The sequence below is a fragment of the Sturnus vulgaris genome, chromosome 10, assembly GCF_052056855.1.
Source record: "Sturnus vulgaris isolate bStuVul1 chromosome 10, bStuVul1.hap1, whole genome shotgun sequence".
Taxonomy (NCBI): domain Eukaryota; kingdom Metazoa; phylum Chordata; class Aves; order Passeriformes; family Sturnidae; genus Sturnus; species Sturnus vulgaris.
The window spans coordinates 16,095,196-16,111,814 of record NC_142252.1 but is presented as its reverse complement, the minus strand read 5'-3'; the positions used below and the strand labels follow the sequence as shown (position 1 = coordinate 16,111,814).

General features: G+C 42.2%; 1 protein-coding gene across 1 annotated transcript in view; it reads right to left on the bottom strand.

Annotated features, from left to right (window-relative positions):
- Positions 1 to 593: 593 nt before the first annotated feature.
- PSMD1 (proteasome 26S subunit, non-ATPase 1) overlaps positions 594 to 16,619 on the bottom strand; it is a 66,829-nt gene continuing 50,803 nt past the window's right edge. Inside the window, exons 19-25 of the mRNA XM_014871637.2 lie at positions 12,941 to 13,043; positions 8,916 to 9,085; positions 7,709 to 7,801; positions 6,605 to 6,697; positions 3,579 to 3,725; positions 1,609 to 1,763; positions 594 to 813 (exon numbers count right to left, since the gene is read on the bottom strand). Coding sequence (XP_014727123.1) covers positions 1,617 to 1,763; positions 3,579 to 3,725; positions 6,605 to 6,697; positions 7,709 to 7,801; positions 8,916 to 9,085; positions 12,941 to 13,043 — 753 coding nt within the window. The 3' untranslated portion in view covers positions 594 to 813; positions 1,609 to 1,616. The remainder of the gene's footprint in view (positions 814 to 1,608; positions 1,764 to 3,578; positions 3,726 to 6,604; positions 6,698 to 7,708; positions 7,802 to 8,915; positions 9,086 to 12,940; positions 13,044 to 16,619) is intronic.

The window sequence follows — 16,619 nt, the reverse complement described above, 5'->3', positions numbered from 1 at the left end:
GATAGTGAATGGTGGAGCACCATTCCTTCCTCCTGACTGCTCCTCACTCCACATCCCTGACTACCATTCCCCCTTAGCTAAGGATACACATCAGTGTGACAAGTTACATATCTGGGTCCACTCCATCTAGGCCTGCATGTCATATCACCTATTTTGCTCATATTTGGTGAAAGCAGTAAAAGCACACCCACAAAGGAAAAGGGTTTCTGTGAAACAAGGAGAAACATGCCCTCATTTCCACACCATTAACACCCAGAGCCCTTTTGTCAGCCGCACACCATCACATGAATACCCGGATAAGCAAGGGGGAAGATCACAGACGGAATCTGGAATCAGACCTCATCTGTGCAGCTGCTAGCAAGCAGATGAAGTCTGTGGCATCAGTGCTATGGCTGGGCCGGGCTGCAGTTGTGACCTTGCCCAGCCTCAACAAGTGCAGAGGTGTGCACAGGTCCCCATGATTGTACAGAGGAGCAGTCAGTCAAGCCCTGCTGGACATGATGCACAACTTGAGTCTAGTTTTTAACATCTGGGGAGAGCAAAAGTTGTTAGGCTTCCGTGGGTTTTTTTGTTTGTTTGTTTTAAGCAGCAAGTTTTTTGTCAAGAGTTTTTAATATATTTATTTGAAAACAAGGTTTTGTGAAAGAGTACACTAAATAGCATATATCTGTTCTTCAGCCATAAAACACAGACTATTAGCTTTAGCTCAGCACAGATTGGGGCTGCATGCACTGAACATCAGATCTCAATAGGAAGGTCTTCATGCCTGTCTTTCTGATATCAAGCATAGTGTCTTCTTTAGATGACATGACCCTGGAGGAGGGAGAGAAAGAAACCAGAAAATCAAATGTATTTAACTGAGGCTTCTTGTGGTTGGCCCCACTCACCCGAGCCTGTCACTGACGCAACATTTATAGTTTTTAGCAAGGAGTTTGTTTTCCCACCCATCCACCAATTCAAGTACATAATCTCTGCTCGTAGGAGCCCTGAGACATGCCAGCCCATATTTGGAAATAAAGCAACTGCATTTCTGCTCCTCAGTGAGAAACTTGCACATCCATTCAGGTACTTTAACCAAGGAACCTGAGAACTGCACTATAATGATTTATGTTGAGCTCAGAGAGCACCACAGAGCCCATGACTGAAGTGTCTTTAAATTCTGCTAAGAACTCCTGGGAAGACAGGGCAACTCCAGGAAGCAGAACAGTAATTCTGTTTTGACAAATCCTGGCACCCTGAGGTCAAGTAGATGACAACTTTGTTATGTAAACTATTTGCCCCTCTGGGACTATCTTTCAGGAGCTGACTAGACCCTGTGACCTTTGCACTGCTCTCTGCCCAGCCAGGCTCTACTCAAGAGTAGTTAAACCTGCCAGATTAGAGAGCAGATCCAGTACAACTGGGTCGGGCCTGACCCAAAAGATTGAACTTGTGGACTTCTAAGCTGCCAAACTCTTAAAATTAGGACAGAGCATGTTTCTAAATCTGACAGAGAAGCTGTCAAAGAGCTAACCAAGAGTGCTGGGTGCTGGTAACTGCTTCAGTTGGTACAAAGAGACTTTTCCTTCATTGGGATTAAAAAAGGTGACTCTGCACTCTACGCTATACCTCAGGTCTTAATCATCAATGTACTCAAAGGGCTCTGGTGGTTCAGGTTCTTGCTCCTCTTCCTCAATCTTCGGACCATGAGCTGCCACAGGTTCAACCAGCTCCTCCATATCCTCACTGGTGTCTTTCAGGATGATGATGCCTCCGATGGAAAGCTGCAAAGCAAGTGACATGAGCATTTAGAGCTGCTTGCCTCTGGAGTGTTTGTGGCCACAGAGTCTATCCCAGGCCATATGAGACTCCTCAGCAGGAATGAGTTTCAGAGAGCAAAGCATCTGACACTCACCTGGATCTCTGCCTGATAAGGGCATAGAACAGGCAGAGTCTATCCAGGCTACTTTTTATATTTCTTCTATCTAGGTCTCAGTTCAATAGAAAGTGACATCTGGATACCCAGCTTTACCCCATTCCCAGTCTGGGGCTTTCCTCATGAAAACTAATTGAACTATAATTGCTTAATAAGGCTCATCTTTTCAGGTTTACAATGCTTAGTGAAGCCTTTCTGTGTAGCTGCCTCCCAGGAGATTCTCTGAAACAGAGACTAATCTGATCACCAGCTTCCACAGAATAAGGAATCCTGTTAGTAGAACCTCACAAAAACAAAGGGGAATTAATTACAAAGATCACAACCAATCATCTTGGCAGGCTGAAGCACCTCTGGGAATGAAACACAAGGTGCAAAGAGGCAGTGCTGTGTCAAGTTTGGCTGGGATCAGGGCTTTGGCCACAGTAGGATTTTGGGCTATAAACAGCATTTCAGAGAGGTCTTTTACTCTGGCATTCCCCAAAGCAGAGCAAAGAACAACTCCATTCCAAGAGGCTCCCTGGTTACACACCCTAATCCCAGCAAAAACTACACTGTTCTGTTCTCTTTCAAACCTATTTATGGGGCTCTAAGGCAGAAAACTGAACTCCCCCACCAAGGACTCTGCTTCTTTTGAAACTGAAGTGAACAGCTGTGCACGTCCACATTTCAGTGAGTGGACACTTACTGGAACACACAGCAGATCTTCCCAATCCAAACAGCAGTTGGGTCACCTCGTTTTAAGGGTAGAAACTAAAAAATTTTTCACTGCTTTGCTAAAGGAGATGTTTTAAGAGGGAACAGTGCGCAGAGAATTCCAGTATGTTGATGGAATTCCAGGAAATCCATTTATTAAAACCATTACTATTTCTCTGGAAAAAGTATTACTACTACTGAACACCATTTTCCCATGCGTAATCCTGGCCATGGGGTTAAGCCAAGCGTGTTATTTCTTGAACAAAATAAAGGGCAGAAGACTGACTCAGGAGATTTACAGTTCAGGACTCAGCTTATCAGATTTGCAATATATCTGAGCATCTCACAGAGAAGTTAATTACCCCTTGGGCTGAGTGCTAAAAGACCTTCTTCATTCTCATCTGGCAATCACATGCTCTCTTCTCTATGTTTACAGGGTTGAAGGCACTTTTTTAAAGGCTAGATGTAGCTCATTAGGAAATATATTCAATGAAAAAAACCCTCCATTTACGTATAGATCCCACTGCAGGATAATAAAGCTCCAGCGCAAGTCCTAAGGTGTTTCACTGCTTTGACAATGAACCTGTACAACTTCTCAGCCTATTTTAAAGATCGTGGCTCTGTCTTTATGCTCCCAGCAATGTCATTAATACACAGAGTATGTCAGATTGGTTTTCATATAGCACATTTGACATACATACAAGAAGTAAGAAAAATAAAGGAGCATTAGCATGTTGAAAAGGTTTGCCGTAGCTCTGGCTTTCCCTCAGCTAGAACTGCATGTGATCATTTGGAGAGAGGGATATTAAAAATGAAATATGACAACAGCAAAGCTGCAGATCTCTACAACACATTCCAGTGCTGCACCAGCTGTGAGTTCTCATGTACACACAGAACTTCTGGGCTCTTACACACAAGCCCAGCTTGGGAACATTCTGCCAAGCACATGGACTGGGAAGGTGACACTCACTGGTTTGAAAGGCTGGTACCGGCAGCTCTCTGTCATAGTGAGAACTTTGAGCTGAGCAGGCATGACTCTGGCTGGGTTGTCCAGAAGCTGGAAGTTGGGTTCAGGCTCTTTTTTCTTTTCTTTTTCATCTTTCTTTTCATTCTCATCCTGCGGAGGGAGAAGATCAACATGATTTTAGCAGTAACCTTTAGCCTTTCACAGTTCAGCAGGGTAAGGTACAATCAGGCAGCAGTTCCAAAGTGTGGTGAGAAACATTCTTTTGCTGAGGAACATGCTAATATTTATCTATCAGCTGGCACAGAAAACACCAGCATGGATTGAAGTGCTCTTGACGAGGCAATGCCTCACTGTCAGCTGCAGATGAAAGCAAGTTCAGAGAGAGGTAGGAGTGGAATAGTTTAACCTCTGCTTTCCCTTTCTCCTACCTTTTCTGTAAACTCACTCACCACTTTTTGTCACAACTGAAGAATCTTTAATATCATTACCGAGCATATGAAAATTGCCAAAAGCTGCCCTTGTATTTTTGTAGCTATAAAGCTGTCACTGACATTTAACACTACTGGTACTGATAGCAGTTCACCCAAAATGACTTGACCTCAGCAACTCATTAATTACAGTGAATCCCTCCCTTATCAATGACTAAGCAGCTAAAGACAAAAAGCAGAAGGAAAAAAGCCACTATAATTTACATACTTAAAAAGATGGGTCATCTTTTCCCTTCTGCTCAGAAACATTTGAGTAGCAAACAAAAAAAAATGCAGAAAAGATGGGAACAACGAGTAGGAAACTATCGGGAACACCGTTGAATACATGGCACATCCTGTAACAGCAGACAGGACTTTCTCTGACACAGCAGCTGCTCATTGCTGAGCAGATCCCTTGGAAGCTATGGATAACTAGTCATATAACAGGCATAAGAGGAAAACAGGAAAGCAATGATACCTCTAAAACATTAGGACAATGGCAAAACACTCAAACACAGCAGGTGGCAGCAAGCTCCTTGTTTACTATCCTTGTTTTTCTGCTCAATTCAGCCAAGGAAACTTTTCAAAAATCTGGACACACACATGGACACAACATGTGAGACCCTTCTAATACATTGCTTCCTCTCAACACCTGCACTTAAATGTAGGTTGTAGCAATTTTAGAAGAAATATGCATCTGTTCAGCACATTTTGCTCACTACATAGAACTGTAAGAATAATTCAAAGAAAAGGCCATGTTTGGTGACAAGGAAACTTGACAAAAGAGAAAAAACCCAAAACCCAGAGATTATACTTTGCATACATGAGATGATTAATTTTCTGGGCCAGCTGCATGACATTCAATGCCTACAATGTGGTCACACCTACATAGGTCTAGAAAGGTTATTTTACACATAGACCTTTGATCTTTTGCCATGTGTGGGGGTTTTGTTAGACTAAAATTTAAATTAAAGAGGCCAAAAGGGAAAGCTCCTGAGGGTGCTGGTTGACAGTGGCTGAACACAAGGCACCAAGTGCTCAGGTGGCCAAAAAAGTCAATGGCATCATGGCTTGTGTCATCAGTAGTGTGTGGACAGCAGGACCAGGGCAGTGACTGTCCCCTGTCCTTGGGACTGGTGAGGTCACACCTTGAACCCTGTGTTCAGTTTTGGGCCCCTCCCTTCAAGACAGACATGGAGGTGCTGGAGTGTGTCCAGAAAAGGGCAGCAGAACTGGAGAATGAGACCTGTGAGGAGCAGCTGAAAGAGCTGGAGGGGCTCAGCCTGGAGAAAAGAAACCTCAGTGGGGACCTTATCACTCTCTACAAGTCCCTGACAGGGGGGTGGAGATAGGTGGAGGTCATTCTCCCAGGTAACAAGACATGAGACAAGAGGAAATGATCTCAGGTTGTGCCAGAAGAGGTTTAGGTCGAATATTAGAAAAAATTTCTTTTTCAAAATGTTGTCAAGCACTTGAAGAGGCTGCCCAGGAGATTGGTGGAATCACCATCGTGGGTGGTATTTAAAAGATGTGTAAATGTGGCACTGGGGACATAGTTTGGTGGTGACTTTGGCATTACAGGGGTTAAGTTGGACTTAGAGGTCTTTCAAACCTAAAGAATTCTATGGGTCCACAATGCACTTTCAGCTTAAAATTGTTTTTGGAATATTTGCATTTATGAGCAGGGCACAAAAGAAAGGGTCCTTTGTCAGTACTGCAAGAATTTTAGCTGCCATATGTTTTCCAAATTACAGCAACTACCAAATATTCATTTCTCCATTACTCAGCTTACTCCAGGATGACACATTACTCACAGATAAGGATGACAAGTGCCAGTGTCAGGTGTATGAGCTGAAAGAAATCATGAGAGGACCAAAGCAATCACCATAACTACTGAGAAGCACATGGAACCTGTGCTCAAACCTCAGCTGGTTCTGAGCTGAGTGTGGATACATGTTTGGCATTTTGATAGCTGGGCAAAGCCACATAAGAGTCTGCTGCCAAAAAGGTGAACATTTCAGAATAGGAAGTGAAGCATGTGCAAAACCGGGAAGTTTAAACTCTTCACTGCTCTCAATTAGACACGATCAAGCAACTGCTACAACGCTTCTTTTTAAAAGGTCAGAGGGCCCAAGGACGTGAAATTACTAAGACTTTTTCCGCATTAGTAAGAAAATTACATGGATAAGAGATAAAATTCCTCTGAGTCTAAAACCAGTAGGTAATGAAATAATAGTCATAAGGTTCATGCCGTTGAAGGCACATAGACCTGTCAAAACAAGCTTTTGACTTTAAGGAAGTCAGTTACTTAACACTGAGGAAGATTTATTTCTCAGAAATAACAGATTCACAATTAATAGCACCTCTTGCTTTTAACAGTGCACACACAAAGTAAAGGTACTAAGCAGTGTCTGCAGCAATGTGTGTCAGTGCTTTGCTCAAAACACAGGTGGCAAGAGGACAGAGATAAGTGAGTGCCAACTTTCATGACACACCTTCCACATTTATAAGGGGCAGGGGGAAGAAGAAAGAAGACATTTAAGTTTCAATGTGTGCACCCACCACTTCCATCTTTTCCTCTTCCTTCTTCTCTTTCTCCTTTTCCTTTTCCTTCTTCTTGGCTTTTGCAGTGATGGACAGCACAGCAGTGGAAACCTGGATATGGCAACAGATGAGGCATTCAGTGTGACCCAACAGCATATAATGAGTTTCAGTCCCTCATGCTGGAGTCTTTTGGGAACAAATGGCAGCAACCTTCTGAGAGGGTCAGGGAGCAACAGCATTTATTATGTTGCTGGTGAGAATAAATCTGGGCTCTTGGCACATTTTAATTTTTGGCCAGGGAAGTTTAAAGAGAAAAGATTTGTCCAAATCACATCCTTTTCAAAGGCAAGAAAACAGCTATAAGCAGTGAGCTTTGCCTTTCATCAGAGTTAATTTCTGGATTCCTTGGTGGCTTGGAAATCTGTCCTGTCCAGCAGTCAATTCTGGTAAAATGTTTTACAGTTTTCACACCATGTCATTCATCAGCATGACACGCCTGAGGTCTCCACTGCTGCAATTGCTCCCTAAGGGCTGCTCTGCCCATTGCTGTGCTCTGCTCAACAGCTTTTACCATCCTGTGCCAGGAGACAAATTGCTTCCACTATTGTCCCACTTGTGACCCCACAGGTCTCATCTTCTCCTTTTCAATACCGAGATATTCTCAGTGCCACACTCACCTTTTTGCAATCCATGGAGCTGACAGCTATTATTCTAGCACATGGGCCTGCTGCTCCTTCCATATGGGACTATTTGAGAAGTGTCCCACTTAATATTCTCAAGGGTTGCACTAGAGCAGCATTTTGGAGCTCAAGTCACAGAAAAGGACCCTGCTGTGCTGGATGATGCACATACAAGTCAGTAGGGCATGGAAAGCAAGTTTTTTATTCAATATTTCTGCTTGACCACTTCAGAGAAGGGAGGTTGCAGCAATTCAATAGCAAAGCATTTGTATGCCACAATCAGCAACAGTCCCAGGCACAGCAGGAAAATTTACCTAGAATTCTCTTTCAGAGACTACAGCACCTACCAATTTTTCCTGTGCCCTAGTAGTACCACCAAAGTCAACGTTTATATTAGGAGGGAGAAGGGGTTAGTCATTACACAGAAAGTCAGCTCAAATACCTTTTCTTTCTCCTTTTCCTTTGGTACCTCAAGAGGTGGGGGGTAGGCAAACGTGGACGGCTTACAGTTGGACTTGTACTGGACTTTTGGCATCTAAGACAAAGAGTTTAAAACAATGTTAAAAACTAGAAAAGCAGGGGAAAAATCCATAGCAGAATAATTACTTTAGCTTCATTTTCCTTCCAGCAGAGACAAACACAGATCCTCTAAAGAATACAAGCTTCCCCTTCTCCCTCTCCGGAAGCCGAGAAACTGTTATCAGTGGCAGTGGTTCAACTAGAACAATGTTATTTAATTATTCTATAATTTGACTCTGGCAAGCTCTCCTAGCCATCTCCATACACTCTATCCTATTCACACCATGCTTTGTTTTCATTGCTTCAAAGCTTTTGTGGTTTGGATGTTGTTGCTGTGTTTGGGTGTATTAACACAAAATTGGTTTAAGATCTAAATGAAGATCAGCTCTGTCAATGCACGCGAGGGCAAACCAAGCACTGACATCCTCTTCCTGCCAAAGGACTGTACATTTGGGGGTGAGTTACCAGTGTCACACATTCTCTTACTCTTGGCTACTTAAGCAAAGGTAGAAAGCATCTTTTGGTAGCCAATCCAAGTTCTTAAACATCCCCATGCTGCTACATCCAGAAGCTTTTTTGTGGAACTTCCTAGATTAGTTCTTCAGCAGAGAAGTCCCAGCATGGTACACAGCTTACAGGGGGTGTACCACAGCTGATAGCTGGAAGAACAGATGCACAAGAAAAGTGCAGTGCCCATGACTGCTCAGTTTAATGTTTACTCTCCAAGGAATTCAAACAAATCCTCTTTTCCCACTGCTAGATTTCCTAGGGGAGAACATCACGTAATTTATCTGGGAGGCCAAGGGGGCAACACACTTTTTAAAAAAATAACCCTGACCTCCAAGAGTGATAATGGGGTGGCCTCTGCCTAAATACTCTAAATAGAGTTTTCCTTTCTTTTTAAGCTACTTTGAAGTAAAGAGGTCAGTGTCTGCTCTCTACATTTTTCTTGCTCCCATTCCCACCACTAGCTCTGTAATTTAAGCCTGTTTTTCAGATTTCTTCCAGTTAGTACCTTTCCTGGCACAAACAAGTTGGAAACATGCAAAGAAAACCAACAAATCCATGAACATGTCTTGGAAACCACTCAAATATTCCAAGCAACTTTTCAGTCTCTTCTCATTACATACCTTAAGATCCTTGTTAAGGCCAATGACACAGGTGGGGGTGAATGCCAGTGACAAGAAGTGCGACAGAGGGAACCAGAACCAAAACTGGGTGAAGACCAAAACTCCCACCACAGAAGGCATGTGAGTATGTCCTGTCCTTGACTGCAGTGAAATGGTTACGTTATGGCCCCCTGTAAGGAATCATAAAAGTCTGTGAATTATTCATTCCTGGGTACTCCACAAAGACACCTGAGCAATGAATCTCAAATAGTTTCTGTCAAAGGGCTGCACAGGGCAAGCCAGGCCACAATGCTGCCATTTCCTCCTCTGGAATACACCTCCCTCCTTTATTGTGAGCTCAGCTTACTCAGTAAAACAGATGTACAGCACAGTGACCACACTTTTCTACAGTACCCAAACACAATCAGGGAATACAGCTCTTCTTCCATGCTCATTTTGCCAGGATACAGGTTGGACAAAAGTACAGGCAGTAAGAGGGGGAGCAAAAGGCAAACTTTTGCCATAAACAGTTTTAAAACAGGCCTATAAATGATCCCCAAGACAAGGCTCAGAAGGAACACAGTACATATACAGCCGAGTATATAGAAACTTCTCTTTCTGTGACTGCCTCCCTGAACTATCAGTTATTCAGAAGAAATATGCCTAGGTTTTTATTCTACACCATCTCAGTAGAAAAAAAATGTAAACAGCAGCAATTCCAGAAGTTTCTAGACGTTATCAATCTAAGCTGCACAAAGACAAGCTCCTGCAGCCTTTGCAGCAAAATTACATCTCTGCCAGACAACCAAGTCTTAGATTTGTACTTGCAAAGCAGAGACCCAAACAACTCCATATGTTGATGTAGTGCAGAAACATCCAGCTAGAAACAAAACTGAAAGACTGGACTTGCAGACAGAGTGAGAAAATGTTAATCTGATCTTCTGTCTACTGATGAACACAGTGCATTGAGTTGAAGAGGGCACCAGGCAAGTCCATTACCGCTGACAAGACCCAGTGCAGGGAGGTTAACTTTGTTAAAATACAAACACCACTCCTTGCTAAGTCAGGCCACTTTGTAGCTGAAAATCCCAAACTGGAGTAGCTTTTCCCAGCCTCACACAAACAGCCACCTAAGCAGGGTCAGACAGCAATGGAGCTGTCTGAGTTTTAAAGACAAATAGAATTCTCTTTTGCTGCCAAAACTAAAGGAAGCCCTGACTGAAGCAGTGTTGTCATCTTGGGTATCTGTCAGGGTTAGTCCCAGGAGAGGCAGTGGAAGGTGGGACATTTTGATGCCCTCCTGTAGGACGCTCTGCCTACATTCCATCTCCTTCTTCTTCCTTTTGTGGTAGCAAGAGATCTCCTGCTGTTTGACAGGAAAACTCCTTCCTGCTACGTCTTTAAAGATTCGGTCTTATCTTTTTCTACTGCTAGGTCTGCTCTGCTGCTTAATCTTTCCTCTGATAGCAATCTCCTGCTCTTTCACCTGAATTTGCCACAGCATTGTGGAGGGACTGGCTGAGGTCTTGTGGTACTCTTAAACATGTTGAGCATTGTATGCTCAAATTTCTGGTCTTCTCCCCAATCTTCACTTTGAATTTTATCTTACTGCATCACTGCGTAAGGAGCAGGCCCTAGTTATCAGCAGATATTCTGAATCAAGCAGCCCAGTGAATGTTGCACAAGCAGCTTAATTGGACTTTATCAAACTTTTGCACTTTAATTTTCAAATTTTAACCTATAACTCAGAAAAAACCCTGTAATTACCCAATCTCTGGAATTTCCTGAATGAGCATCAGATTTAATATTCAAAAGATGTTGTCATGCTACTTCTTTCTGCTGTTTTATACCCACAAACAGTCCACCCTTACTCCCAGGATTTTGCAGGGAGCAGGAAACATGGGGAGATATAATATTGCACAATTGTGATTTATCTTCATGATTAAATAGCAGCCCAGATTGCCTGGAAGGGAATATATTCCAGATCTTTGGCTGGATGAATAAAAGCTGTGACATGATGCCTGGAAAAAAATTTCAAAAAATACTAGAGAAAAATTTCAGGGATCCTTGGGTAGTACTGTAAGGTCCATCTCCCAAAATTCACACTGCCACTGGGGCAAGGGGGGTTTGGGGAAAAACCCCAAACACTAAGTTAAGTTTAGTGTCTACTTTTTCCCTATTTTATTAAAGAAAAATTTTGCTTTTGGGGCTTATCAATTAGGCAATGACAAAATTCTTCATTTCTACTTCAGTGTTCCCAAGGTACTCCACTACTTCCCTTAAACTACCAGCCTAAATGGCTGCCTCATTGTCAGAGCAAAAACCTCACCTCCAGTGCATCATTTCCCAGTTATACACTGGAAATCTTACACTTCTTGGACTTTTCTCCCCACAAAAAAGACACAATAAAAAACTAAATTCAATCACCCCAACTGTGGCAGATAACACAAAGAACATTTTCTTCCTGGTAGTGATAATTAAATTCTATAACTCATTGTTTCAGATAAGCACTTCCAGTTGTATAGGAAGGATAAAAATAATTTGTTCTTTTAGGAGGCTCTAATGAAAGTGGCAATAGATTAAGAAAAGGACTTCACAGCCTTCCCTGAGTCCCTCAGCAAGAAAAAAGAGGTTAAAGTTGGCACAAATTCCCATAAAGTTTATTAATACAAGGCATTTCTGGTTTCCAAATCATTATACAATACATGGGTGACACAGAAAGCAAATAAGGTTTTAGTTGTATTTTTATGATTTAATCTTAAGGGTCAGAATTCAAAACAGTTCTGTACTGCTGAGAGAAAAATCCCAGAGCCAGCTAGTCTCTGTGTTCCCAGCAACCAAGTAAGAGTATGGGAATGACAAAAATGATTCTAAGAGTCTGGTGCCAAGAACATCGTTCAGTCTGAGCTCCAGGAGGCACGAAGGTGGTGCCTGTTTCTGAGCAGGCCTGGTCATCTGTGACAGAGCAGCCTGCCAGTCACAGGGCCAACAGGAAAGCTTTTTAAACCTGCTGCCATGCAGACAGGTGCAGGCAGCACCACGTTCCTCTCCCCCACCACACAGCCTGGAGATGCAGGGATTTGATACAGACACTGTACCCACACTGAGCCTCCTTTGCTTATGGACTTCAGGACTAATCTTGGTCTCAAGAGTACAGGAAAAAACAGCTTGTTTCTGCCTATTCCATGGGCTAAGAAGGTGCATGGCAAGAGAAGGCCTCAGCACAAGAGACCAGATGGAAGAAACTGTATTTGGAAACTGCCACTGACAGACACAGACAGCACAGTACAAGTGTTACTTCAGCAGCAGGAAAAATTTAAAACATTGTCTGACCTTTGCTTACAGAAACCTTCCCAAACAGGCCCTGCAACTCAGCCCTTGTGAAATGTTGATGGCTTTAGAGAATCCTATTCCTGACTCAACATTTAGTCATTAACGTTCATGAAATGATGTTTTCTTTACTAGAAAAAGGTAGCAGTAGTCTGTGAAACTTACTGGGTCTGAAAAAATATTGATGCAGTTAACTGTGCTTCCTCCTTTGTGCCACCTCTTTTAATAATCATGGAAGTAGCAAAAAGTAGTTATTAAAGACATATATATATAAAAACTTATATATGATTTAAAAAAACTGGTTATGTAAAGTTCTAACAGAAAAAGAAAAATATGAAGACTGGATATCCGAATTTCTAGAGCAAGTGATGATTTAGAAAAATAAAGAAGCAACCTATTATGCTATAATAAATCAACATTCAGGGTGAGAAAACAGAGAAAAAATATTATATGTGTCCAGACTTCTGGACATGAATTCTGCCCCAACGACTGAGCTGAGTCTCTCCTAACAGAAACATGCTGATACAAACTGAAACCACAAAACAGGATTTATTTCTTTAATTAGGTAAAATTCCTTGGAAACTGAGATTTCTTGCTACTATGATATGTGGGGTGTAAAACCAGCACCTCATCTCCCAAATGAAATTTGATGTTACAGTGATTGCAACCAAACAAGTTTAAGAAATTTTGGCAGCTTTAAACGTTTGGGGAATTACCTGCATCCAAAATGCCTTGTGCCAGGATTGCTCCAAACTTTGCCATAACATCATCATGCTTATCATTGATCACTTTGGAATAGAGCTGCCTGAACTGGCTGACCTGGTTAAAAATAATAAAAAGGAAAAAGAAAGAAAGAGATTATAAAACTGACTGCATGAGTCAAATAGTTCATCTTTAATGGAAGCACCTTTAATTTCTGCACCCTACAATGACATTTGCATTTTCAACAGCTTTAGTCACTGGTGTTACAAGTCACTCCATTAATAATTAATTACAGAGATTTTCCCCTTGAAGATATCCATATAGTGATTCTAAAATATTCAGGATGGACGTGCATTTCCAAACCACATTTTGCAAACCTTACAGGAATAACCTGAGAATCTCTAGACTGTCACTTGAATAAAAGACTAATTGATGAGTTTGTAGCAAGAACTATTCTATGTTCTTTGGTGACTGTCACTGCATTTCAATAAATTTCCTCCACTTCCCATTTCTGAAAACCTCCAACTTATTCTGTTAATACTGCACAATATTTCTCCTGTATCAATAGTGCCCCTATGATGCATCATCAGCAAATTTTTGCTACTGCACTCCTATCTTTTAAGTGAAAATCATTAAAGAAAGTATTTAATAAAGTAATTGTTTACACCATGGAATGTTCACCACAATATCTTAAGTACACAGTAAAGGAAACTGCTAAGTCTTTGCTTATGTTATCATCATTCTCTTGAATGGTTTCATCTTTCACTGGTTTACCAAGTATTGAAGAGACAGAACAGTATCACATCCAGCAATATCTAGGGCTTTACCATAAATTAATAACTTATGTATTTTAAGAGATGTAATGGAGCAACAATACAGCTCAAGTATAATTTTTGTAGCTGAAAAAGCAGACCAGAAAATCCTGGTCTGCAATCCAGTCAAAACCTGGGAAGCCACATCACACCCACAGCATGTCTGGAAGAGTATTTCCTATCTCTTTTTAAAATTAATTTTTAATCCAGATACTCGTGTGCCATTTTTGTCTTTTTTTTTTCTCTTTACGTACTAAGCCTTCATTTGACATTCTCAAAAGCGAAGGAGGTATTTTTGAATAGAATTCCTCTAAGATGTCTTTAACAAGATTCTCCCCGTTACTGATTCACTTTGTTCCTGGTCTTCCAAATTCTCTATTTACATTTGCAGCCACAAAGAAGAGGACAAACCTCTAGCTCAAGGCAATAGGGCCAGGCACTGCCACCAGAAACATCGAGCAGTTTCTAGAATTGCAAACACAGCTGAAGTTTCCAAGCAAAAAACCTTAATACCAGACCATCCCCAGACACTTCTTATATCCAAAGAGCTTGTGCTCTCCAGGGACACCAGTGATCTTTGCTCAGTGAGAAGTGTCCTATGAGGCCAAGCTTCAACACTGCCACTAGAAAGGGGCTTTGGCACAGCCTCTGATGTTCCCAGAGCCTAAATGCACCTGGGAAGGAGGCTAAAACACTCAGGACCCAGCAAACTGCTGGTCCTCATCCACACAGGACACTCTGAGCTCCAGAGCTGTGCCAAGGGTGGCCAGTACAGAGCACCAGGAGCAGCCTTCAGGCATCACTCCTACCACATGTGGCTGCTTGGGGAATCTCACAGCTTTGCAGAAAGCTTTCAAACCTGTGCAAAAACATCGATTCATACAATGAATGAGTTAGAGACATGAGAACTGTGCTGAGAACATTTTGTTAAACTGGGATTCATCAAAATGACTCTGTTTCACACCAATGCACAGTCTGGATACCATGAAGCACCAGAGCAACCAAGCAAAATTCTCTGGTAGAGCACGATGCATTTATTAGAACTGTCAGGGGAAAACAGCAACTATTTCCATTTTCCTGCCGAAGTCCAATAATTTGTTGCTAATATTAGTTCTCTACTCATCAATTCCTTTTTGCATTAAAATGTTTTTAGGTATTAGTCACCCAAAGAAGACAACTTTGCAATTATTAAAACTAAGAAAAAGGAGCAACATAAATTATCAGGGCAGCCACACATACAGATGTGTGGCAGGGAGATACTGCACACACAATGCAAGGTTTATTCTGGGTATACAGACCAAACTCTGCTCTTGCTTAGCTCCATTTATGCTTTTTCAAGCTCTCATGATTTTTATTTATAAAAGCTTACAGTGAGGTTTACATGTTCCAAATAAATGGCTTTCTTCTTACATCTGAGCTCTCTGTACACTGGAAAAACACCTTAGTTTGCATTTGCAGCCTGGAACGAGGCCTCAAAGGCAGCCACATGCAGAGCAGGTGAATCAAAGCCTTCAGGTATTATTTGGAATAGACACACTGGGAAACAGATGCAACGTGTGAAACTACTTGTCTGTTGAGCTGAGCAGCAGAATTCCAGTGCCTCTGTTTAGAGCACATTGTTCCCTTGACTCTGGGCTCAGCTTCTGGGTTTGGAATATTTATGAAAATAGACAGATTTTACAAAGCTCATTTGGTGGACTGTAATCCAGAATTTACACTGTAATCAAATCTTTAGAGAACTAAACCCTGGGAGGAGTGAGAAGACATTCAGCAGAACTGCTGGTGCTCACACTGGTGTCTGAAGTCTGACAGAGCAGAGGGCAGGAACACCTTGGAACAGAGGGCAGGAACACCTCACTCAGAAAGGTGACACAGAGCTAGAAAGGGAAATCATCTGCCTCCCTAGTCACGGTGCACTGCCCTTTCCCTAAAACACCTTCCTCAGCTCCTACTCATGTGTACATTGTCCAGAGCACATGAACAGAACACCCAGGCAACAAGGCCACCAGGAGCCTGCCAGCTTTGGCACCAGGAGCCTGTGCAGGGCAGTGAGGCGTCTGAGACATTGACAACTGCAAGGGACCAAGGACAGAAACCTGGCTGCTCAACCTGAGCAGATCACCTGCCACCTCTCCAGGTGATGGGGACAGGTTACAGCAGATCAGCTGAGAACAGACATTTAATGAACAAGCACTGAACAGCTGCAGTAAGAAACAGTCCTTATGCCATTTACTATAAAAATACAAAATATGTAACTCCATCTCAAGAGCATTCTTTGTGCATATAAATTCTACATACCTGTGCATTGTGAGCCATGGATCACTGCCAGGCCTGGAAAATGCATTAAGTAAGTGTGCCCTTTCCAGAGTTTAAAGTTAATGGAAGCAAAATTGTTCTATGAAAGAGTGAGAGACTATCCTGCTCAGACTAAGGGACCAGGCAAATCCAGACCAAATGCATAACAGGCCCATATGCTTGTTCAGGCTGTTCCTACAAAGCAAATGCTTCACAGCAATAGCAATTTTGACTGGATCAGGTCCCAGCTGAAAACATTCCTTGCTGCAAAGGGAAAGCCTGCTTTGGCAGCTCTGGCTGCAGCAGTTCAGGAAGGTATTAACCTCACACTGAGCCAATGCTCCATCTCTTGGGAGAAGGTGCTGAGGCACTCACCTCCTATAAACTGGAGCAAGATGTAAACAGCCAGCCATTTCTTAAGCTGTTGAAGCAAAACTTGCCAGAGTTTGTCTAGTAAAAGCCCTTTTATCTGCTATTATTCTTCCTTCAAACCACAGCAACAAGCACAACCCAAACTACTGCGTAAGTTTATTTAATATGCTATGAAACCCACAAGCTTCGTCTCTCCCTTGAAATCTTCAAACAC